Consider the following 25,271-nt stretch of genomic DNA (forward strand, 5'->3'; position numbering starts at 1 on the left):
ACCACAAAAGAACACACAATTTTTACATGGTTTGGCAAAGCCTACGTCTACAGGCGATCCAAGAGAAATATTCCACTAACCAAGAAAGATAAAAAGATTACAATAGACTCCTCAATCGATCCAACACTTAATCGATTCCCAAACCCTTCCCTTATAACCCTTTACAAAGAACCCCTTCTCAACTTCCTCTCTTGTAGAAAACACAAGCGAATATAAAGCTTTCTCGAAGCCGTCCTTCCTCTCTTCCTTGCTTGAAGAGACCAAGAGGATCTCTTTCACAAATCCTTTCCACTCTCCCATTGCAAGAGGCACAGAACTATGAATTTTTTCTTCTCTTCAAAGTTGTGAGTCTTCACTTTTCTCCCTTTTCCAAAGAGTCCACAAAACCCTAGGTTTTCCTCTTTTGTTAAGTTGTGTGAGAGAGAGATTTTCCAATTCTCAATCCACAGTTTTCTAAAACCGTAAAAGCCACTTTCTGTTCCTAGCTTCACCAAAATCGGCAACTCCTTTTGTTGCTTGGGAAACAAGGCAACATCCCAACAAGAACACTCACATTTTCTTATAGTGAAGGAGGGGATTTCACATGTGAGTCAAAATTATTAGGTTTTCGTACACCAATGTATCAACTCAACTCAACAAAGCCTTTGTCCCAAACTAGTTGGGGTCGGCTAAATGAATCCTTTAGCAAAATTTCATGAAGAAGGATAGTACACCGATGTATGTAACAAAAAAAAACAATTAAGCTAAAGCTCAATCCCCAGCAAGTGATTCCCTAGACCCTCCAATTTATTCTTGTAGTACAGCAAGTATGCCACCTGATTGTGTTAGCTTTTTGTAAGTAAGAAGAATGAATAGGAAAAGACTAAGGCTCTGTTCACTTGCGTTCCCGGGAAAGCAAATCCCTGGAAAACAGCCTCTTTTTTCCTTGACAAGACAGAATTCTGGTGTTCACTTGCTTTCCTGAGAAAGCAACAAGCCTAGGTGGAAAATGTCAAATAATGACATGGAAATTGCCAAAAATGATGTGGAAATGTCTCTTTTCTCACAAGTGTGGGAAACCAAATTCCACTATTTTGGTCGGATTTGCTTTCCCGGGAAAACTAGTGAAAAAAGGAGGGCAAGCAGTTTCTCGGGAAACCTTTTCCTGCACAGTTCCTGCGCACGTGAACAGGCGCGGGAAACCTTTTCCTACGCAGTTTCCCTGGATTTCTTTTCCTAATACCACGTCAGATTCCCGGGAAACCTTTTCTTTTCCTTTCCCGAGAAAACAAGTGAACATAGCCTAAGAGAAATTGATAATCTTTGTTTAAAGGGAAACTATCAAATAGGAAAATGACATCTACACTCATTAATTTTAAATAATAGCACTCTCTCAAGCACTAGTTAAATACTGCCACTTCTCACAAACAATATCTACGTTACCTTCTTTTAATAGGGCAGTGATAAATCGACCCCTATGTGTCTTTCTCTCTCCTCTTTCTCTCTCTAACCCAGAGGAGAGAGAGAGACACATAGGGAGTCGATTCAAGATATAGGGGGTCGATTTATCACTCCACTTTTAATAATGGCAATCTTCTTCTACTTAACGCTGATTGAGAACAGAAATACACAGCTAGAAAAAAATAAGGAATTCGAAAGATACAAAAAGTCAATCAAAGTAGTGTTTGATAAAGTGGAAAGTGTAAGAAGACTTAGGGTGTGTTTGGCGTACCGTTTGAAATAGCGTTTAAAACGCTGTTTTGGTTCAAAACGGTGTTTTGCCAAACAGCGTTTTCATGTTTGGTTGGCCAGATCAAAACGGCATATTAAACGGCAAACGGAGGTATTGTGTGTTTGGTTGCAAATGACCCAAAACAGAGTTTTAGTGGTAAAATGACCAAAAAGGGCATTGTTTGGTTGGCCTCAATGTAACTCAACTACTCTCTCATTAGGCCCAATATTAAAAAGTCATTAGGATCTCATTCAAACACTACTAAAATTAAACATCATTGCCAAAACAAAAAAAATGGCTATACCTTTGGGGTTCTTCTCCTTCTTCTTCTTAACGGCTGGATTTGCCAGATTTGCCGGACGAGTGGAGGCGCTGAGGCGTGAGAGGATTTGCAACTTTGCAAAGTAAATGAAGAAAGTAAGAAACTAGGGTTTCTTTTAATTCTTTTGTCTTTAAAAAATCAAAATTAAGTGACCATATAATGATATCAGCAGCCCCTTGTTTTAAATTAAATATTAACTATTTAACAAATTTGTATCCTCAAGAATGATATTAACATCCCCACTTTTTTGGTATTTGACGTAACGCATAAAATCGCAAGCATATATGTAAAAATGGGTTTTGGTGAGGGCAAACACGTAAAAACCCACAGCCCAAAACGCCATTCAAAACGGCGTTTTGCAAACGGAACTCCCCCCCTCCGTTTGCAAAACGCCGTTTTGAGGGTTCAAAATGGTGTTTCAAACGGTGTTTCAAACGGCGTTTCAAACGGTGGCTGCGCACCCAAACACTCTCAAACGGCCATTTGGCCCCAAAACGGTGTTTCAAACGCCAAACGGTGTTTTAAACGGTACGCCAAACACGCACTTAGTGTGAAGAGACATTCTTGTACGAATCCCAAAAGCCATATGAAAATGGTAAGAATATCAAGTCTAAGTAAAAAAAGCTCGGTTACAACTTAAGCTTTATAACCAACATTGACAATTAAGCTTAGAGTCAAGCAAAGACCACCCTCGTCTAGTTGGACAGCCTATCAAAATCGAAGGGAGATTCTTTACTAAAATATATGAAGAAGAGGAAAAGGATGGGTTGGAAAGAACTTTATGCCTACATCTTCAAGCCAGTCTTCTTATGAGACTTGAAATGCTCTCTTCATACGGAATTGAGAGAGAGAGAGAGAGAGAAGGTTATTGGAAGCATTTTTGGACTAAAATTTCAACCCCTTTACAGCTTTTCATTGTATAGCTTCTGAATCCATATTTAAAAGATATGAAAGAAAAAAGATAACGGACAGTTTCGTGTGGATAGACTTGATCATATCCAGAAAGTTTGTAGTAGAAAAATGCCAAGTTGACTATTACAATTTAAAAAGAAGGAAAGATATTAATCAGTAGCAAATAATAAATATTTGTATTTGGAAGGCTGTGCTTGTTTTCGATTTAGAGAATTGATTTTTTAGTCCAAAGCTGATTTTTGGAGTAAAATTAATTTTTGAGTCCAATAATCAGCTTTGGACTCAAAATCAATTCTCGAAATCCAAAACAAAGTGCCTAAGTCTCTTTGTTTGCAAATAGTGATCAATCTCTTGTTTGTGTCATCCTTCTCAGTATGTTGATGGAATGGTTAAATAGTTAAGCTAGAACCAACTTATACCATATTTGTACTTTTGGTTCCTTGAACGTAAATAAAGTAATATTAATTCCAAGGAAAACGATATGGAACCAAGAAGAAACTGAATATAAACCGGACAATGACATTTCACCCCTGTTGCAAAGCAAATCTTGCTTGTGCAGCTAGTATTCCTCTTACTAAAAATTGTCCACATGCTAGGAGAAAACAAGTTTGAATGCTTCAAAACCATCACACCCTTTTCCCTCTCTAGTTCACTACTAGTCTTTAAAATTATTAAAATCTTCCTAATAGAATGATTAAAGTGATCTTTAGATTTTATTTCATTTCGTTATAGTTGACAGTGACTTCAAGGTGTTTTGAACTCTTTTGACCTTACAAAAAGGGTCTCGATGGACCCAACCAGAGGGTCCGATGGATCCAAATTATCAGAATGGACAGGATTTGGTAATAGAAGTTGGAACCGAATGCGTCCGGTGGATCCATATCCTAAGGTCCGAAATTATTTGTGATCCTGACCAATACAGCCACAAAGTTTGATTAAGAGACCGAAATCGACCGGAGGAACCGATGTACGAAAATACCAGTTTAATTTTTTATTATTTATGTCTATTAAAACAAGACACTTCTTAATTTCGATGACTTCACTTACAATCACAGTTTTCTTCTTCCCTCCCCCAAGGCCCTGTTTGGATTCCAAGATTTTTTTAGAAATGTTTGGAAAAGAAAAATTCTCCAAAATTTCATGTTTTTCCAATGTTTGATTCTCATTTTCCCGTTTCCACCTGTTTCGTCAGCATCGTAAGCAGCAGTAGAAGAATCGTTGCTGAACATGCCCTTACTAGATTACAATGAGCCCTACCAAGCATTCAAAATATAATAGCTGATCCAGTGAGAAATTAGTCATTTTCAAAGTTTTTTTCTTCCTAAAAGTTGGACTTTATTTGTACAACAACTGCATCATGCAATCACAGTTCTTGGCAGATTAGAACAGTTAAAAAAAACTAGTTCTGTACATGTCAAGGAGTAAACAGAAAACTAAGTTTGAGAATCAGGGATATGTTTTTCCCAAAATTACACAAGATTTTTCTTGTGTACAACCCTTCCACTGCGGCTGATGGATGTGTTGGTGCCAGTGGCGCTGATGGGTGTGGCAGCAGAGGCAGCAGCATTTTTGAGTCGAGACTTGCGCTCCCGCGGGTAAGGGTAAATGACCGCCAATTCTCTTACACGGCGCAGAACAGATTGTGGTATGGGAAGAGACGTATGCTTCTTCCTTTGCTCCGCCTGCATTCACAGAGCTCATTCACTTCTCTAAAATACTACCTGCACCCATCTTCTTCTTTTTTTTTTGAATGATAGAGAATCATATTAAAGAGCAAAAGGAAGAAAATCTGAGATGGTCAATACAAGAAGAGAGAACAATGAACCAACCATAAGCTGGCAAATTCATGAGGACGTCTAAACTGAAGGGTGTCCTTCCAAAAATCAGATGAAAGGGCTCCCTCATTGGTTACACATCACCAAAGTGCATTTATTTTTACAAATTTCCGGTGCTGTTATAAATGCACTTTGGTGATGAGTAACCAATGGGGGCGCCCCTTCATCTGATTTTTGGAAGGGCGCCCTTCAGGTGGCAGGTGTATATGTCAGTTACAGCCTCCTAGCATGATAATGACCTTTCTAATGCCAAGTCCAATGGCACAAATGCCAACTGATGTAAGTGGACTTTCTTGATCTGTCTTGATTATAATGTTACATCTCGGGGAAGACACCAGTCGAATCCAAGAAACATGCAGGATTTGAATGGTGTTTTATGTAACATGAACTCTTTTTTTAGGCAGGTGGCAGATTTAAACCAAAGTTGGATGGAGTCGATTCTGGTTTCATTCGCAGTGGAAGCCCTGAGGCAACTATAAGATTTCTCCATGGAACCAGCGGTGTATGTGATGAAAGGAGGCAGGGAGTGCAATGTAGAGCCTTTGCAAACATCCATCACCATTACTGGTGCTTAATGGTGTTTCATCTGTTGGGATGAAAACACATCCATGGATTCTTAATTTCGGGTAACGGCAAAACGTTGGGGCTTTTTGATGCACGTACATCCCTCTGGATCACACAGATCGATGCCCAATATTGTCAGATCCTTGATTGGACTACTCAAGACCCTTTGATAAAAAATCAGGTGATCAAGATCGTTGATCAATTACGAGCTATGGCGAAGGACTACCTTCCGTACACCAATCGTCAGAGATCGCCCGTACATCAGAACGGTGACCAGATCAACGGCCCACGTTGACCAAAGAGTTAATAATGTTTATTTTTATTTTTATTTAAAAATTTATTTTATCAGGATTTTTTATGTTGGACGAATTTTTGTTGAGTTGCTCATCCATGTTTACTAAATTTTAGTGAAGTTTGAGTTTATTGGAGTGTATCGGCTTTTAGGGTACAATAGTCATTTTCTTGGCCTTCTTTTAGAAGGATTAGGAGTCTTAGATAGAGTACGAATCGTTCAAAGCAAAGTCTTTAAACACAAGCATTGGAAACATTATTTTAATTTTTTTTTATTGATGAATAAAGTTGCTTTTTGGAATTGTCCCTCGGTCAGAATTGTTGCTCAGAAAGTTGCCACGGTTTCGAGCCGCTGCACAGGCAAGTCTCTTTTCTCTCCACCTGCAGACAGTCCCTTTCTTGATTGCTTTGACGCCCAAGCTAGTCCCCGAAATCACCTTCGAATACCCCTTCCATTAGCCACCCAAAACCCAGCCATACTCCTAAAACTTAGATGATCCTAAAACACCTTCCCCACTCTTGTCTGATCGCAAAACCTATGCCAACCTGCACCCTGTTGTTGATTGTAACATCAACACAACCGAAACCATCTCAGCTCATTAAAATGCCCCGAAAGGACAGAACTTAGAGTCCTGTTAACTGTCCAAACCACAACCCAAAATCAGCATAAATCCTTCGACTACTAACTCCAAGACACGATTTTATACCTTGTAGTTTCTGCTGGTTAAACCAATGAATTCACAACCTTAAACCACCTTTAGATTCATCCAATGCAACCTCTTTTCCTTGTAAATTGATGTGATCTGACCTTGCCTTCTGACCATCTTTAGGGACTTTCCATTCATGTAGTTTTTTATTTATCTTTGACTTTGATCTGAAACAAGAAGATATTCTTCCTGCTTTGAAGGGTTTCATGTTTACCAATCTATAGAAGTCTATGAGAAATTGACAAGTATATAGTCCTTTCAAAGAGCTTCATTTTTCGTTCTGATTCAATGACCTTTTTTTATCTTCTCAACTTGTTGTCTCTGCTCCTCTAGCCAACATAGTTTGATAGCAACCTACACACATAAGACTCAGTTTGCTCAAATGACTTGCAAAATGCCTTCTATTGCATGATTGCAGCTTTTCTTTAGACACTTTACCAGATCATTGAATCCCGCACCCCTAGTTGCTCTTTGCTGGGTGAGCGGCCGGCGACTTTGAGGCCCAAACCCTTCTCGTTCTTCCTCGCCGTGTTTCTGACTTGGGGGGAGCAAGCCCTCTTTGTCTCCTTGCTCATCTTCTGTTTCAGGGGCCCAAGCCCTTCTTGGTTCCTTGATTTCCAGCTCTCTTGCCCCTTGGTGGTTCTTGGGGCCCAAGCCCTTCACATGTCCTTATTGCTCTACTACTTTCGGTGCCATCGGCGAGGCCCGTATTGTTCTCTCTGGAGTAATGGCGATGGACTTTCGAAGAGGTCAAAGGCTGCAGTCTCGGGGTGCTCATAGGAGTGTATCTGAGTTACAAGGGAAGGAACAAGTGCCCCTTCATCTAAAGACTCTACCAGGAGACTAGGCCTGTAGAAGATGCTCCTACCTCAACTTTAGAAGGAGAACAAGTTGTAGACAGTGTCAAGGCCTAAATCCGGCAACCCTGCCCAAGACGGAGTCAAACAAAAAATATGATGGCCAGTGACCTGGCGCCGAGATAATTGAAACTATCAATAATGGAGACACCTCGGCACTCATTATTTCTGGTAAGGAGGTGGACGCTAGGAAGCAACTCCTTAAAGCCTGTCTTATCGATAGATTGAAGTTGGAGATATGGGAGCTTGAAGATTGGGCAAAATGGTTCTGGGATATCCCTTCTTTACCCCGACCCTGTGTCCTGAGTAATAAAGAAGTCTTATTCATGTTTGACTCGCCTCAAATGGCTTTGAGGATCCTAAATTTAGGTGGTCAAGCATTGGGTCAATATCTCCTTTCTCTTGCTGCGTGGAATCCGGGTTTCCAGTAGGAGGCAAAAGCAATATGGGTGACTTTCCATGGGATCCCCCTTCATGCGTGGGCAACCTTGACGGTCGAAGCGCTGGCCAAGATTTTTGGGCCGGTTTTGGAAGTTAAAATGGAGGGTGATCATGGCCTGGATATGAGCTTCGCAACTCCAAAGATCTTCACGACTGAGTAGAGATTAAAGAGAAATTTTGTTCGAATAAATATTGATAATGTTCGGTTCACGGTTGGAGTGGAGATCGCAGGGGTTGTTGCTAAATCACTCCCTACTTCTCAGGAGGGAGATGCGCTTCAAAAATCTGACCGGCATGAGAATGATCAGGGGATGGATGTATCAGAGCCGGAATCCGGAACTCTCCGGTCGTCAAATGGCCAATGTGAAATTCGATGATTCTGGGATCGGTTCTAAATCGTTAGATCTGTCGCCTCCTATCAAGAAGATCTCAACCGTTGATCATGATGATGGAGCAGGTCAGCTGAATAAGACCGTTCTTTCCATGCCCGTTGTGGGCCCCCGACCCAATTTGAATTCAAATTTCAAATTTCTAAGAGGTCGAATATCATAAGCCCAAGGTGGCGCTCACTGTGAACGATACACGTGGCTCTGTTCATGAGCCTGGTTTTTTGGAAAAAACGCAAAGGATTGTAAGGAGTCAGACTATTGCAGTCATGCAGGAAGAAAAGAAAATTAAAATGAACCAAACTAGCCTGGACCAAATAAAAAGGAAGGCTTTGGGTAAGCCCCACATTCGGAAATTAATGCGTATTGGCCTTGGAGCAAAATTTGGTAACTTATTGGGCTTCTTCAACGATGGGCCGGCCATTTTGGCCCCTCAATCCAAGGGTGGATGTGGAATAAAATGGAAGGCTCAGCTTTCAACACCCTTTAAGCATCGGAGTAAATAGTAAACTCCGAGCCTATTCGCCAAATCGAACGTCTCGATTAAAAGTAGAATCTTACAGAGCACAAGATTATCGAAGAACGGGATGAGGGATTTCAACACAAAAATGGTCTGTGGCAAATGAAGGATTGCATAGGGAAAGGAAAGATGGTGGATCCACTAAGTATGTCAGTGAATCAGAACTCAGCTGGGGGGCTCTGATCGGTCGGAGGCCGATAGAGGGAGTTGATGGTGGTCTAAAAATTGTTTAAAATGAAGATGGTTTTCTGGAATATAAGGGGTCTGGGGGAGGACCGGAAAATTCAGGCAGTTAAAGATCTTATTCATCATTGTAGATTGGACCTTATTACAATCATAGAGTAAGATCATGGGGGTAACTGATAATCTTATCAATAAATTGTGGGAGAGAAATCATAGAGATTGAGTGGCAAAAGAGGCTTTGGGGACAACGGGAGGAATTGTTGTTATATGGATGGAGGGTTTATTTGTAATGAAGGAACTATTGATTGGTAAATTCTGTGTCTCGATCAGATTCAATTCGGTGAATTGGCATGATATGTGAACTCTGACAGTGGCGTATGGTCCAGTGAGGGCCAGGGAAAGGAGAAAGTTGTGGTCGGAACTAAACTCTATTCGTAGCCAATGGCATGGAGCGTGGATAGTGGGAGGCGAAAAAAACTGGACTAACAACAGGGATCACGACGAGCAGGAGTAATCTCTCAAATTTTATTTTGGACAATGAATTGATTGCTTTTCCATTGGAAGGATTGAATTTCACCTGGTCTAACAACAGGGATCGCCTAGTTACAGTGTTTAAAAACTCGTTGACTCGGCTCGGACCTCGGCCGAGTCAACGTGGAATGGTGGTGACCGCGTCATGGAGTTACAGACTCGGGCGAGTCCGCGCCATCTCGGTCGAGTTCATACCTAGTCAAACAAGAATCCATCCTTTTACTGGATGTGATCGACTTTGGCAACCATTTTTGCCCATCCATGGACCATGACTCCTCGAACCTTTAATCTTTCCAAATACTGCTTGTTATTCAAAAGAAAAAAAGATCTCTGTAAAAAAAAAATCATACCTATAAATTTGGGTCAATGTTGATTCTCATTCAATCTGTGCAAAAGCTCGACAACCTTTGTTTTATCATCAAACCATTTTTGCTAGTAGGTTACTGATTATCTGAAAGATTGGTGTTGATGTCTCATTTATGGTGTTGCTACTTGGTTTATGTTCTACTGTTTCTTGTTTCACAAAGGGTTGGTTTTTGTTTCTCAAGGTAAGAAGAAGACGATGACCTAAGACCAAAAAGTTATACCTTTATTTGTTTAAAAAACAAATAATGGTTAAAAGGTGTTTGAAATCTTAGCCGTTGGATTAACATATGCAAAACCCAAAATTTCTGTGGGTGGAAAATGAAATTTAGAAGGTATAGATATGATATGTTATATTCGCCCCTTTGTTACGTGAGACAGCCCCATGTATTATAAAAGAGTAGTAAGAAATACAGTAGAGGAGGCTGTCCTTAAGGGTAGAATATATCACTTCTATTGTCCTTTATTATGGCAGACACAGCTAGAGAAATAGATAGAGTGATAAAGCTAGCTATATGACAGCTAGTATGTTGTCTTGTCTTTAAAGCTGGCATCTCTCTCTCTCTCTCCTGCCAAATTTAACACTTTTTCCATTTGTCAATACTGCAGTGCCCTATTTTGATAATGCCACCCCAAAGTTTGTCTTCACATTCGAATTTGAATTTGATAGTGCATCAAGTATTGTAAATTAGTTATAGTCATGTGCTGATATCATTTGGCTAAAAGTTTCTTAAAAAAGAGTTATATTGCCCATACCATAGGATGATCCAAACCGTCCATTTGATGGGTCACACAAGGGCTAGAATCATCCTATTGAAATGTTTTATTAGGCACAACTTGTTTATGTTGTGGCCCATCAAAAGGACGGTTTAGATCATTGGATCATCCTATGTTGTGTGTATCCGGTCTCCTAACTTATACCAATTGTTTTTTTTTAAAGTTAGATAAATCTTTTACTAAAAAAATCTATATTCTGTAAAATAATCAATCTGACTAACATTCACTAAAGTAGTCAATTCATTAAAATCAACTAAAAGAAGTTACATAAATCCTTTTCTTTTTCATTTATTATTTATAAAAATTACAACTCATCCGACTTAGCCGCATCAACCGCGTTCTCGGCCGCTTCAACCGTGTTCCGCGTCGAGTAGACAAGGATTTTCTCTGGCCGCGTTCCGCGTCGCATCCGCATTTTTAAACACTGCCTAGTTATGAGTAGGTTGGATCGTATATTGATCTCACACGATTGGGAGGATCAATTTCCGGTGATTGTTCAACGGGCCCTTCCCAAACTTGTCTCTAATCACAATCCAATCTTACTTGAAATTTTGGATTACACTGGAGGGCCTCGACCTTTCAAGTTTGGTCTTGATTTATGTGAATTACCGGATTTTGAAATAAACTAACACTTTGGTGGAACGAGATTCAGGAGTGTTGGAAAGGTTTTATTCTATGTTAAAAGTTGAAGGGGGTGAAATTGAAGATCAAGGAAAGGAAAAAAGTAGTTGATGGGGAACCTCAGACTCGAAAGGAGGAAGTCCTCGCTACTCTGGAATCCCTTGAAGGGAAGGAAGCAAATGGGTACCTTTCGAACCAAGAAAAGATAGAGAGGCTGGGCCTGTTGGAAGAACATGAGGAGATTCTCATGAGGGAAGAAATCTGATGGCGACATAAGTCTAGGGCTGTTTGGTTAAAGGAAGGTGAAAAAAATACAAAGTTCTTCCATCGAATGGTGAATATGAGAAGGATTGATGCTATAAACTGTATTAAAGGAGATGAACTAGTGGAGAATGCGAATGAAATTAAGGATAGAATTATACGGTACTATTCCTCTTTGTACACTAAAATCGTGGATTGGCGCCCAAAAATTGATGGTTTACAATTCCGGACTATCAGTATGGCTCAGAGAAGTTCCTTGGATTGAGTCTTCCCGAAAGAGGAGGTGGCAAATGCCATCTTCTCGATGAAAAGAGACAAAGCGCCAGGGCCAGATGGTTTTCCCATGGCTTTTTTCCAGAACTATTGGAGTATTGTCAAGGAAGCAGTGATGGATTTTATCTTCGAATTCCAGGAAAGGGGCATTATCAGTTAAGCGGCAAAGGGGACTTTTATAGCTCTTATCCCAAAGAAGGAATGGATCATTAGAATAAAAGACTTTAGTCCGATCAGCCTAATCCACGGTGTATCAAAGGTCCTTGCAACACGATTAAAGGGTGTAATGCGTGGTATAATATCGCAATTCCAAGGAGCATTTGCTTCTTTTGTCATCACTGAGAATTCCAAGGAGCATTTGTTGATTCGAGACAAATGTTAGAGGGGGTGTTAATTGCAAATGACGTAGTGGATTCTGTAAAAAGAGATGGTAAGGCTGGGCTAGTGCTTCAAGTTGACATTGAGAAGACCTATGATCATATTGACTGGGAGGTGCTAGAAGATATACAGCAATGCATGGGTTTTGGGTAAAGATGGAGGAAATGGAAATGATGTGGTATCTTCCAATAGCTTCTCGATTCTAATAAATGGCTCGGCGGAAGGATATTCCAAAAGCTTTAGGGGTTTGAGCCAAGGTGATCCCCTGGCTCCCTATCTATTTATATTGGTGGTAGAAGCCTTGAGCTTAATGCTAATAAAGGCAAAGAGTTTGGGGTTGATTCAAAGTCAGAAAGCCGGTGTGAATGGCGAAGCAATCACCCACCTACAATTTGTGGATGATACATTGGTTTTCACTGAAAATGAGGAATCCTCAGTTGCTAATGTGAGACGCATCTTTAGGTAGTTCGAAATGGTATCAGGGGTGAAAATCAACTTCTGCAAAAGCATGATGACAGGAATTAATGTGGACCAGGATCTGGTAAGGAGTTATGGCATGGCAATAGGTTGTGAAGCAGGTACCCTACCTATTACCTATCTTGGCTTACCTTTGGGATTTGGAATCCCGCCAGCAGCTCAGTGGGACCCGGTCATAGAGAGAATTGAACGGAAGTTAGCAACTTGGAAGAGGAGATATATCTCGTTGGAAGGATAACATTGATAAAAGCTTCCTTAACAAACATGCCAGTATACTTCATGTTGCTCTACAAACTCCCAATAAGTATCTCTGAGAATTGAAAAGCTCCAGAGGGATTTCTTATGGGAAGGGGATTGGGCATATGGTTGTGGCGATATGGGAATGAAAAATCTATACTTTGGCATTGAGGAAATATGGAATGGAGTGGGGAGAGTGGAACGTTAAAACCCCAGGCCCAGGTATGGGATCAGGGGCCTGGAGATCCATTTGCACAGTGAAGGAAGATTTTGAAGCTCATATTTGTTATAAGGTTGGGAATGGTCACGAAGTTAGGTTTTAGCGAGACTTATGGAGTGGCGACAAATTACTATGTGAATCCTACCCGAGACTTTTCAAGGTAGCATTGAATCCTGAGGCGTCGGTGGCGGATTACTTAGTAAGAGACAATGATATGGATCGGGGCTTTTGGGATTTAAGACTGAGAAGGATCTAAAGAATGAAGAAATCTCAGATCTTCAATTGCTTCTCACACAATTAAACTCCATGTACTGCTCGAATTTCAAAGATGATGAGAGGATATGGACCCCGGAACTGGTAGGTCATTCTTTGCCTCTATTAACAGAGGCCTTGCCTCTTCAAGTAGCAAAGTCTAGAAATCCTTGGCGCCACCAAGAGCGATAGCTTTTGCATGGAGAGTGGTTCATAAGCACATTAACACTTGTGATCAGCTTAAAAAAAGAAAGATCCAACTAGCCAGTAAATGTGTCTTGTGCTTGGAAGCGGAAGAGACCTTAGACCATCCGATGTTGCATTGTCCCTTTTCATTTGAATTATGGACTAAGGCGTTTCGAATCTTTGGAATGGCATGTGTCTGTCCAAAATCTATCAGGAGAGTACTGCTAAATTGGAGTACATGTCCTTTTGGTGATTTAGGTATGATGCTATGGAAAACCATCCCATACACTATTATCTGGAACATTTGGAAAGAACGTAATAGACGGATATTTGAGGAATCGCAAAGATGTGCCAACCGAGTAGCTGCGGCTATAAGAGTGGAAATCATCTCCTGGGCTAAAGCAAAAAAGAGGATCATGTATTGTTTAATTGATATTATGCGCAACTAGTGAGCTATCATATGGGACAGAACCATACGGACTAAACCAACGCCAAAGTGGGTGTCACCTCCATCGCGTTGGGTGAAACTGAACTTTGATGGGAGCTCCATAGGAAATTCAGGTAATGCTGGGATTGGGGGTCTAATAAGGGATGAAAGGGAAGCAATTAGTATGTCCTATTAAGGGCCGACAGGAGAATGTGATGCAAACGAGGCAGAAGTAAGAGTGCTTCTGTTTGAACTTCGATGGGCCTGTAAACATGACATAAGGCACCTTATTGTGGACGGGGACTCTGTGAATGCAATTAGTTGGGCATCAAATGCCTCAAGGGGTCCGTGGAGGATTCAGGGGTTAATTGCAGAAATTTTGGATTTAATACGAAAATTGGAGCCCATGATTGAACATCGAAGGAGATCGACTAATGAGGCAGCGGATATCTTAGCAAAAGAAGTACTCAGGGATCGTATGCCCGGTTGTTGCTTCTTAAACTATCTACTGTTAAAGTTTCTAGTTTTTGTAATTGTACTCATTCCCTCTCGGTGTACTGGGCATGGACCATCTTGTCCTTATTTTAATCATTAATGAAATCGTCATTTTAAAAAAATATATATCTATGACTTCATAGTTCATTATATTGTTATTATAGATCCTAGATGTGGAGGGTTGTCCACATCACCTAGGGCCCATCACCACCTCACCAGTCACCACTACCCCTTTGCCATGACCATGATTTTCATTTTGACCTTTAGTCTACTTGTAGGGTATCAAATCTTGTCCATTTGTCGTGATGTTGGTGTTATTAGAAAGGTTTTTCGATTACCTATTTGACGAGCACAATATCATGCAAGTCGCATGTAATTTGAGCAAGTTATGGACAATTTACGAGAGTAGTATAGGTTTATGACGGGGTTTTTATTTCAGAGTTGTTTTGCTTTCCATTGGGGTAATTTAAGTCTTGGTTTTTATTTTAGAGCTGTTTTGCTTTCCAGTGGGGTAATTTAAGTCTTTGGTTATAACATAAGTCACTCAACTTATAAAATATCCTATTGGTTTTTGGAGGATCCACATTCTCACTTAAAATTCATTTAAAATGGCCTAAAGAGAACAAAATATGAAGTTTTTTGAGAAATCTTGAGCAGCCTTGGACGTCGAGGTTAGGGTTCCTTCCCCTCTTCCCCTTCCCCTTTCCTTATTTATTCTCTTTCTCTCCTTCCTTTCTCCCCTGTCTTTCTATTCTTTTCCTTCTCTTCTTTTTGATCAAATTAATTCTTTTCCTTCTCTTCCCCTCCTTTCTTTTCTTTCTTTTCTTTTCCCCTTTTCCAGCCTTTGACTTTCCCTCCTATGCAAACCGACTGGCTGTGTTGCAATCCAAGATTGCAACAACCAGTCTGAAGCCCCTTTCTTTCCTTCTTTCTTCTCTATCCCCCTATTTTTCTCTCACTTCTCCTCCTCCTTACTCTTTCCTCCATCCATGTTGTCTCCCTACGGGATTTTAAAGTCCAAGGACTGTTGGCCACCATCGTAAGCCCTAGGCCATAACCGGCAACCCTTTCTTCCTCCTTGGTTCCTTATACGCTCTCACCTTCATCCTAGGCCGTTGGCCCCCATCCTTTCACTTGTAGTCCACCAACAGCCCCCCTTTGCTGTTCTTTCTTTCCTACTTTTCATATGAATGTTAAACTTGCAGCTAACGGTCTTTATCTCCCCTTTGATACTTCCCCTCACACCACTTGTTGTGACCATAGTTAGCAAAACTTCGTTTTAAACTGTGTTTTTTTTTATAAAAAAAAAACGTGTTTTATTGGTGTCGTTCTCCATTTTTTTAGGCAAACGTTTAAAATGAGTATTTAAATTTTGTAAATGACAAAATTCTATACTCATTTTCTTGTGTTTCCATTTTTTTTACTATGTTTTTTTTTTTTTGAACCAATGCCCATAGTTGTCAACCCGTGACTCGACTCGACTCGTAACTCGAAACAGTTTTTGAAAAGAGTAGAAATGTAGTTGAACAAAATATCATTATATCTCCAAAGATGAAGCATGTAAAAACAATATAACCCAATTGCACATAGATAAAGCACTAAGCCAAAATTATCCATCTATCCATCCATCCATAATATATACTAAGCACGTAACTCTCCAAATGTCATTCACCTTTTCCAGAAAAAAAATTTCCTGGAAAATATTTTTCCCTACATCATGTTTTGATCTTTTGATTGGGTGGGGTGGGGCCCATATTCTATACCCAAGAATAGCATGGGTAGGGTCCACTATTTTACCCTTGATCTGATGAGCCCACCAACTCTATCCAAGCCCATGCATACACCGTGGGACCAACTTTTTTTTAATGGTTTCAACTAATTATTTTACACCTCATGCTATGATGGGGTGGAGCCCAATATTTAATGACCATGCCTAGGATTGGTGGGGGCCACTGTCTCTACCCAAACCAATGCAGAAAGTGGGGCCCACCATTTTACCCCTAATGTTATTGACAAGGTGGGGTCCACCGTCCTTACCCAAACCTATGCATTTGACTGGAGCCCGCCATTTTACATCTCATGTTTTGATGGCGTGGGGCCCACCATTTACTAGTAAATAACTACATGCTTGTAACTTGCATGAACAAAAATAATTAAGTTTTAAGTTCTTATTCCAAGTTTTCAACCATCAAAGCAAGAAAGCCCAGGCCCAATGACTCAATTCGACTCGTAAGAGTCATAGTTTTTTTACTCAACTCGGAGCGACTCATAAGAGTCAGCAGATGACTCGTAAGAGTTTTCAACAGAGGCGACTCGACTCGAGAGTTGACTCGTAAGAGTTTGACAACTATGCCAATGCCGTATTAAACTCGAATTTTTGTCGTCCCGTTTTTTGTGCCGAATCACATTTTGCTAACTGTGGCTGTGACCTTGTTGTCCGAGGCTGCGCACGAACATATTCCCATCATATCTCCCCTAGGCCTTGACCTATTGGAGTGATTGTGGCTATCTTAGGTGGATTGAACTTCCAGGCTTCTCCACCATACATCTTGAGCCTCCTAAGATCGAGATCCAAGGGCGACACGCGTCTTACCAGTGAGATTTGACCGTTGTTGTTTCAAGCCCTATTTATCCTTGTTTGCTTCATCATTATTCTCCTAGCAAGAACCCATCTTGCACCTATTTCACCTATGAGACTGCAAGAATCTTACAGGTGGTTAGTTGGGCCCTAGTTCCATTATTTGTTTTTTTTTTTTTTTCAGATTGTATTTAGACATTTTTAGTATAGTTTCTTAGGTTCTTAATATTTTTTATTTAACTTCATTTAGTTTTGATGATCACCATGAATTTTGTCACTAAATGAAGACAAGGCGTTGGATCGATTCTGATATATTTTATTCAGTATGTGTTACAATCAAAGTTGGCTTCAATCCACACACTATCTTAACTCTGATCATCATATTAACAAGTTAAGAATATCAAAATTCATTATTTTTAATGGATGGTTACTCACTTCCAAAAAAAAAAGTGTTGCGTGAAAGTAGGTGGATGTTCATTACGGCAAGTTGGTGAAAATTCTCGAGTGTTGATAAACCTTGCATGATTGATCCATACATAAAATTCCAGCTTGAGCTAATTGAGAAATATTCCAATATGGAGCTAAAACAAAAGAAAATCAGCCCAAATTCTGCATAAGATTCTAAACCCAGATGAAAAGAACCATAATGATTTTAACATAATAATAATGATAATAAAACAAAGAAAAAACAATTACAAATCATACCTCCTTCTTGCCTGGCAACTGCACACAGCTAGCCCTCAGCAGATTCCGCCATTTATCCTACAAATTGCCCAACGAAACCTTCAAGCTCGATCGACTCAAGCACATTAAATAAAGTGTCAGATACTAACCTTGAGATCTACAGAAGTGCGGTGAACAGAAGACGAGAATAAAAGCCTCTTTATGTCAGTCCATCTTCCGACACCGTAACGAGAAACGCCTTCTATTAGTTTCATCACCTCAGAAAGGTTCCACAGGCGATGATGCTTCCTTCGAATGCCTTTTTCGGACCTAATTGTTGCAACATTGTCATCTGACATGTCATCTTGTGACTCAGACTGAGGAGATCCTAAACCACAATTTTTTTTAGGTGCAACTGAGAGTAGCCTGTGTTCCTTGTTATCCTTAGAAGCGTGTCCCTGCATAGAAATTTGATGATTAAACATTTTCTAGCAACTATTCCAAAGTATAGGCATAAAATATGATACAAATGACCACTTTTGACGCTTAAAATAAATCAATTTCTGCAAGAAACAATCCCACATGAACAACTCTTGTAACTTAAATAAAGAAACAGTGTTTTATTTCCAAATAATACTAACTGCAAAATAAAGAAACATTTTTAAGCAACCTTTCACATCATATTTCATTTGACAACAAGACCTGGTGTCCTCTGGTTAAATAACCTGAGGCCAACAACACAACAGCCTCACCTCAGGAGGAATGGGTAGCTTGGAAGTGAGTATAATTGCAAGCATGTTTTTAGAATCAAGAAGCACAATGAGGAAACAACGGAGCTGCATGCCATGCAGTAAATAAAGTAAGCTTCCGTAACTTCTAGAAGCCAAAGCTGGCTCACAATATTATGAGGAAATTTCATGTTTTGCCATTTAAGCCAATCTGGACCCTTCTGACACTCAAACATATCCTCACCAGTGTTTCAAAACTAGAACTTGCACGAGAACTCTGCAAAGGTAGAAGGCAATTGACTCGGCTGAGTCGCTGATAGACACGCGGAATTCTTCATTATATCGGGCGAGTCAAAGTGAGTTCTGATTGAATTGGTGGGTCGACTCAGGCGAATAAAAAATTGACGCTGTGAATTTTTCATTAAATTGGGAGAGAGGAAGTTGTTCTAATTGAATTGGTAGACAAAAAGTCGAGAACTAAGGCAAGCTAAAGGGGAATTTCTAGAGCAAGACGATGATCAACTCCGGGAGTTTTAAAACAGTGAACCTAAGGGAATGAGTCAATGTGCAGCACGTAAAATTTTAAACATCTTATAAGAAAATAAGTACACATTAAGGTCCTGTTTGGACTGCAGGAAGTTTTTGAAAGAGTTTGGAAAGGAAAAATATTTCAAAAATTTCTTACTTTTTATACACAAGAAAAAGATAACTTGGAACCAGCCTTATTCAAATTTCATTTAGGGAGGGCTTCAATTTATGATAATATCCCTCTAAATTAACCATAATCATATGATTTCCCTCTAAATCATGGAAACAAAAAAAATTCCCAAGAAAAGCTTATCCGTCAAAAATGTTTTTCTTGCAATCCAAACGGGGCTTCAGAGAACAAGAAGCTGCACCGTGGGAGGCTCCAAAAGCCAAAGCTAGTAGAAAGTGTTAGAAGGGAATTTTGCTTTCTGCAGTCATGGTAACCTTGGACAGTAAAAAACTTATCAAAAAGAGATGGCAAGTAAAATATGAACGGTGTCCCTATGAAAATGTGGTGATCCTTGGGCCTGTCTAAATAAAATAAAGGTATTCCATTATTTTTGTATTGAAATCTTTGTTTTCTCCATAACTTCAACCCGCATTGAATATTTTGTAGACATTACTTATCTATTGCACGGATGGGTCCAAGACTCCAAGTATCCAGACTTGAAGGTCACCAAGTTAGAGAGTGGGGGGTATTTCACTTCACACCAACGATGTGTGTTCAGCTAAATGTTGATATGCCTCCTATTTGAGGTACTATGAAGAAAAGACAAGCATCACATTCAAGGAAGTGGCTCTGCAGTGAGCTCAATAGTGTTCACATGGAAAGCAGGATTGTACACATGACAGTTAGCTTACTAAAATATGAAGTTCAACTCTCTGTGCCTAAGTAGTATGACAAACTCATAGGGCTGAAGACTGCAAAGTTCACAAGAAACAATGAATAAATTTCAATGAGAAAATCCTTTAGACATTAGTAATGACAAAATAAAAGTGTGGCCAAAATTAAATGCAGCAAAACACTAAGAACTTGGTGTAGGGATTATCATTTTACATAATCAAAAACCAGAATTTATCCAAAGTAGCAAGCCTAATTGTTCATCGAAATGGTGAAAATAATAATAAAAGTAATAACTAAGGGTATGGCTGGCATTATGGGGTGCAAAATTGATTATTTGCCTTCGACATACCTGGGTTTGCCTCTACATATTCCAATTTACAAAATGTCGATTTTTAAAGTTCAAGTTAGCATTGCAAAGAGTAGGATGGAGCAAATACAGAGAAGATTTCTGTGGAGAGAAGCTGACGAGAAGAGTGGAATCCCACTAGTGAAATGGGAAGTGGTGTGTAATTTTTTATTTGGGTGTGCGGTGAGTCGGCGGGGGTAATCATCAAGTCAGTCATCAAAAGCAAATATGGTTGGACTCCGGGTAATTGAGAAACAGCTGAAAAATTCAGTCATGAAGGTTTAACTGCTTGGAGAGATATTATGAGGTTCTAGCATTTGTCCGATGAAGGAATAAAGTTTAGAGTACATTCAGGAGATCGAATCAGATTTTGGCTTGATAAATGGTTCTCTCATCTTCCCCTCGAAAAAAAATTTCCAGATCTGTTTGCTATAGCCACTTCTAAAGAGGCGTTTGTGAAGGAGTACATGCATAAGGAACTAATCTGGGGACTTCTAGGTAAAATCATTTTACACTCATCTTGCTTCTAGTCTTGATTCCTCTTATAGAGTAGATAGAGTTTGGACTATCCAGACTCCTCCCAGGGTGGTGACCATTGGGTGGGCGGCCCTTCTAGAGCGGATTCATACAATTGATTTTTTGAGGAAGTTGAAGATTCTGACAATAGATCATTGCGCTTTATGTGTGGAAGCCGGAGAATCTGTTAACCATATTTTCATCCATAGCAAAGTTGTGAGGGAAATTTGGAGCAAAATTTTATCTAGATTAGGCATTGCCTGGTATATTTCCCGCTAATCCAATGGATCTCTTTCTCAGCTGGTCTTTGGGTCCTTGGAAGAAAAAAGGAGGGATTCTATGGAATTTATCCTAATATTTGGATACTATGGAAAGAGCGGAACACTAGAATTTTTAAAAACTTTTCCAAGGGGTCACTTTTCTTGTACTTGAAAGTGATTGCTTTGGTTGTCTCTTGGGTTAAAACCCTCCCTAGCTTTGGATTTGTATCTGTGTATGACCTTTAGAATGGTTGGAGGAAGATGTGTTGCAATGGGGAGATGCAAACGAAACATGTACAAGAGTGGGAACCCCCGTTGTTGGGCCTTTGGAAACTCAATTTTGATGGATCTAGCTGGGAAAACCCTTGGCCCGCTGGGGTGGGGGAGTTCTAACTGTTAACTGAGAGTTTAGAGAGAGAATTGAATGCGTTAGGGTAATCTCCCCTGACTCATATCTTTATACTAAAACATAAAGGAATGTACAAAGTTCTAAATGCCCTTAGGCAAGTTACATATTCCAACACTCCCCCTCAAGCTGGAATGTAGATATCATACATTCCTAGCTTGTTACATATATCATTCAATTTTGACTTATTTAAGGACTTTGTAAACATATCAGCTAATTGGTCCCCTGACCGAGTAAACACAGTACAAATCTCTCTTTTCTGAATTCTTTAACGGATAAAATGACAATCCACTTCAATATGTTTGGTGCGCTCATGGAAGACTGGATTGTTGGCAATGTATATTGCAGCTTTATTGTCACAATAAAGCTGCGAAGGAGAAGATGAAATGAAGCCAATTTCAGAGAGAAGTGAACGTCGCCAAATAAGTTTCGTGTTTGTCTGTGCCATTGCCCTGTATTCAGCCTGTGCACTGGACTTAGCTATAACATCCTACTTCTTACTCTTCCATGAAACAAGAATGCCACCTACAAATGTACAATACCCAGTGGTGGACCGTCTATCTGTTGGGGATCCAGCCCAATCTGTATCAGAGAAGCCTTCAACTTTCATATGGCCATGTCTTTTGAACATCAATCCCTTCCCTGGAGCCCCTTTCAAATACTTGAGAATCTGTATCACCGCAGCCCAGTGAGAAGTACGTGGAGAGCTCATATACTGACTGAAAACTCCAACAGCATATGAAATATCTGACCGAGTAACCGTGAGATATATAAGTTTACCGACAAGCCTGCGATACCTGCCAGGATCCTCCAACAACTCTCCTTCTGGAACGAGTTTCACATTAGGATCCATGGGTGCAGAAGCTGGTTTAACTCCAAGATTGCCTGTTTCATTTAGCAAGTCCAAGACATACTTTCCCTGTGATAGGAACAAGCCTCTAGAAGAACGAGCAACCTCTGTCCCCAAGAAATACCTGAGCTGACCCAAATCCTTAGTAGAGAATTCCTTTTGCAAAAAGGTTTTCAAACGCTGTATACCGTGTGAATTGCTCCATGTGATGATTATGTCATCCACATAAACTATCAACAAAATACACCCAGCTGAAGAGTGATAACTGAAGACTGAGTGATCTATTGCGCATTGTTTCAGGCCAAAGCGCATGACTGCCTCACTGAATCTCCCAAACCACGCACGCAGAGATTGTTTGAGGCCATAGATTGACTTGCGTAGGCGACACACGTAGGAGGAAGTCTCCCCCTGAGCAACAAACCCTGGTGGTTGCTCCATATACACCTCCTCAGTCAGATCGCCATGGAGGAAGGCATTCTTCACATCCAGTTGATGAAGGGGCCAGCCATGATTAACAGCAAGAGACAGGAGCGCACGTACAGAGGGAATTTTCGCAACTGGACTGAAGGTCTCTGTGTAGTCAACACCAAAAGTCTGAGTGTATCCTTTCGCGACTAACCGTGCTTTTAAGCGCTCGACAGTACTATCAGGGAGGTATTTGATGGAGAAAACCCACCGACAACCAACAGGACAGGCACCAGGGGGTAGGGAAACCAGATCCCATGTATCATTACTATGAAGAGCGCCCATTTCGAGGTGCATAGGAGCCTCAGCCACTGACTGTGATAAAGACATAGAAGACAAGGAATAAACAAAGCTCTGGAAGGTACTGGTGAGCTTATCATAAGAAACAAAATTCGAAATAGGATGTGCAATGGAACGGAATCTCGTACGAGATGCAATAGGAGAATCAGAAACAACAGAGGAAGGCGGAAGAGAAGATACATGAGAGCGGGAGAGAGGGATCATCGGCTCAGAAGATGATTGTGCGAGAGGAGGTAGACGAGACTTATCTGTAACTTTGCGCCGTTGATACTGGTGTTTAATTTTAGGTGGAGCTGGCTTCTCCAACGTGGCAGAAGAAGTAGAATCTGCAAAAGCTGGCTGCACGAAAATAGGAGATGACGGAAGAGAAGCAGATAGATCTGGTAAGAGAAGCAAGACCTCGGACTCGAGAGAAGGGTGAAAGATGGCGCGCCATGTTGGAACGTAACATCGACTGAGACAAACCAGCGACGCAGACGAGGGCTACAGCAACGATAGCCTTTCTGCGTACGGGAATACCCCAGAAAGACACAACGCTCACACCGGGTATCGAGTTTGTCATGGCCGGGTGCAAGGTGAAGAACAAAACAAATGCATCCAAATACACGAGGTGTCAGAGGAAATTGTTCCTTACCAGGAGATAAAATCTCGAAAGAAGAAGCACCCTCTAAGACGGAGGAAGAAAGGCGATTTGCTAAGAAACACGCCGTGAGAAGGGCATCACTCCAGAAGATAAGGTAAGAGCCGGATGAGGGGAGATATGACCAACACCAGTGATAGGTGTAGTGGACCCATCAGCAAGGGTGATAGACTGAGAGGGAGACGAGAAAGAGCGAAAAGAATGAAGCTGAGAAGAGTTACCAATCAGGTGGTTGGATGCGCCAGAGTCAATGATCCATGACCCTGAGCTAGATAGAAGGGTAGTGGGTGAACTACCTGGCTGGGCGAAACCTGCAGAAGGAGGACGAGAACTGAGCCTCAGACGCTGGAACTCCTCATAATCGGCACGGGATAATGTACAGGCGGAATCCGCTGGTGCAGAAACAGAAGCAGAGGGAGCGGAATCTGAAGCAGTAGTAGCACCCATGTGAGCCGAGCATACCTGACGAAGCTCGGGATGCAGGGTATAGCAATGGTCAATATAATATCCCTCGCGCTGACAGTGAGTGCAAAAAGAACGGCCACGGCCACCACTAGAACGACCACCACCACGGTCGGTACGACCACGACCAGAGGAGGCTCCACTACGAGGCCGGCGAGCACTGCCATTATAGGTCGCTAGAGCAGAACCATCAATAGGAACAAATATCACTGAATCACCAGGAGAGCACTGCTGGACGCAGGAGTAAACCTCAGTAAGGGAAGGAATAGCGCCAGAACCGATAATCTGCTGACGAAGATGCATGTACTCTGGACCCAAACTCTCAAGGTACTGCACAACACGGATCTGATCCCTCTGACGGGCAGCCTCTGTGAGATCCGTGGTAAGCGGCATGTAAACATCAAGTTGCTGACATAGGCCAACGAAGTGGCTGTAATGGGCGGCAAGGGGGAGATCACCACGGCGGAAACGCACCCACTCAGAATAGGTAGAGCAGATCCGACTAATGTTTGCCATGCCAGAGTAAAGAAGAGTAACCTGATCCCAGATCCGTTTCGCAGTAGGCAGAAGCATCAATGGCCCATACTCTGCCACAGAAGGGTACAAACAAGAGCAGCCTCCTGTTCCCATCGATCAAAGGTGGGATCCATCGTAGGAGGAGGATCACGACGAATGATGTGAGCTTTCCCACGGGCAATAAGATACTTCTCGACGGCTGCTTTCCAAGTAAAGTAGTTTGCCCCATCCAACTTAACAGTAGTAATATGTGGGAATGATCCATCCACAGAGAGAGATGATGACGAAGAAGACGCCAAATAGGGTGTCGGACGAACAGTAGGAGCTACTCCTGTGGAAGGATTGCCAAGCACCTCCTCCATACCAACAAGCAAGAAAGAAACACAAATCAAGACGAATAACAGTAGATAACTGAAAAGGTGGGCAAACTAGGACACGCCAAGAAAGCTAGACGTGGCTCCAAGAATGATGGTCATCGACGAAGCTTGACAAAAGGGAAGACATGGGGCACACAGAGGAGCCGCAAAGACAAACAAGAATCAAAGTAGGATAGGAGATGAAGATCTAACACATAGTAAGAGGGAGAAAAGAGTTTTAGGCTTTATTGAGGGATGAGAGGAAGAGGACGAAAAATGATGTGGGTGGAAAAACTTGGGGTGGGGGGCTTACCTGCAAACCTAAGAATTGGGGGCTGGAAAAAAAAAATTCAGGGGCGGGGCGGATTGCAGCAGGGGAAACTATTTTCTGGGAAAGTGAATTTGTGGGGGGTGCAAATCCTCGTTCCTGGAAAAATTTCCAGTCTGGGCGGAAGATATTTTCCTGGAAATTTGTGGGGTGGGGGGGCAAATCCTCGTTCCTGGAAAAACTTTTCCGATGCGGGTGGCTGCAACGGGAGAACCGGCGGGGAAGGAGAAGATGGTGGCGAGGGAGGGCTGATACCGT

The 25,271-nt window shown here is 41.2% G+C and overlaps 2 protein-coding genes across 4 annotated transcripts in view; both read right to left on the reverse strand.

Moving 5' to 3' along the window:
* Positions 1 to 4,192: 4,192 nt before the first annotated feature.
* Positions 4,193 to 25,271, reverse strand: part of LOC143855498 (uncharacterized) — a 63,595-nt gene continuing 42,516 nt past the window's right edge. For 2 of the 3 annotated variants that reach the window (XM_077365625.1, XM_077365627.1), the window contains 3 exons: positions 17,639 to 17,926; positions 17,511 to 17,567; positions 4,193 to 4,627 (listed from right to left, as the gene is read on the reverse strand). In XM_077365625.1, the coding sequence (XP_077221740.1) occupies positions 4,415 to 4,627; positions 17,511 to 17,567; positions 17,639 to 17,926 (558 nt within the window). In that variant the 3' untranslated portion in view covers positions 4,193 to 4,414. Of the gene's footprint in view, positions 4,628 to 17,240; positions 17,387 to 17,510; positions 17,568 to 17,638; positions 17,927 to 25,271 lie in introns of all 3 variants that reach the window. The other variant, XR_013237893.1, reaches the window with a different exon arrangement.
* On the reverse strand, positions 17,942 to 24,443 carry LOC143855510 (uncharacterized). Its single transcript, XM_077365653.1, has 2 exons — positions 23,648 to 24,443; positions 17,942 to 23,091 (listed from the first exon to the last, which is right to left on the reverse strand). Exons 1-2 carry the CDS (start codon positions 24,441 to 24,443, stop codon positions 21,587 to 21,589), a joined length of 2,301 nt encoding a protein of 766 aa, XP_077221768.1. The 3' UTR covers positions 17,942 to 21,586.

This window comes from Tasmannia lanceolata, unplaced genomic scaffold, assembly GCF_043159265.1.
Source record: "Tasmannia lanceolata isolate RefF3 unplaced genomic scaffold, GAP_Taslan_0.1 ptg000021l, whole genome shotgun sequence".
Classification (NCBI taxonomy): Eukaryota; Viridiplantae; Streptophyta; class Magnoliopsida; order Canellales; family Winteraceae; genus Tasmannia; species Tasmannia lanceolata.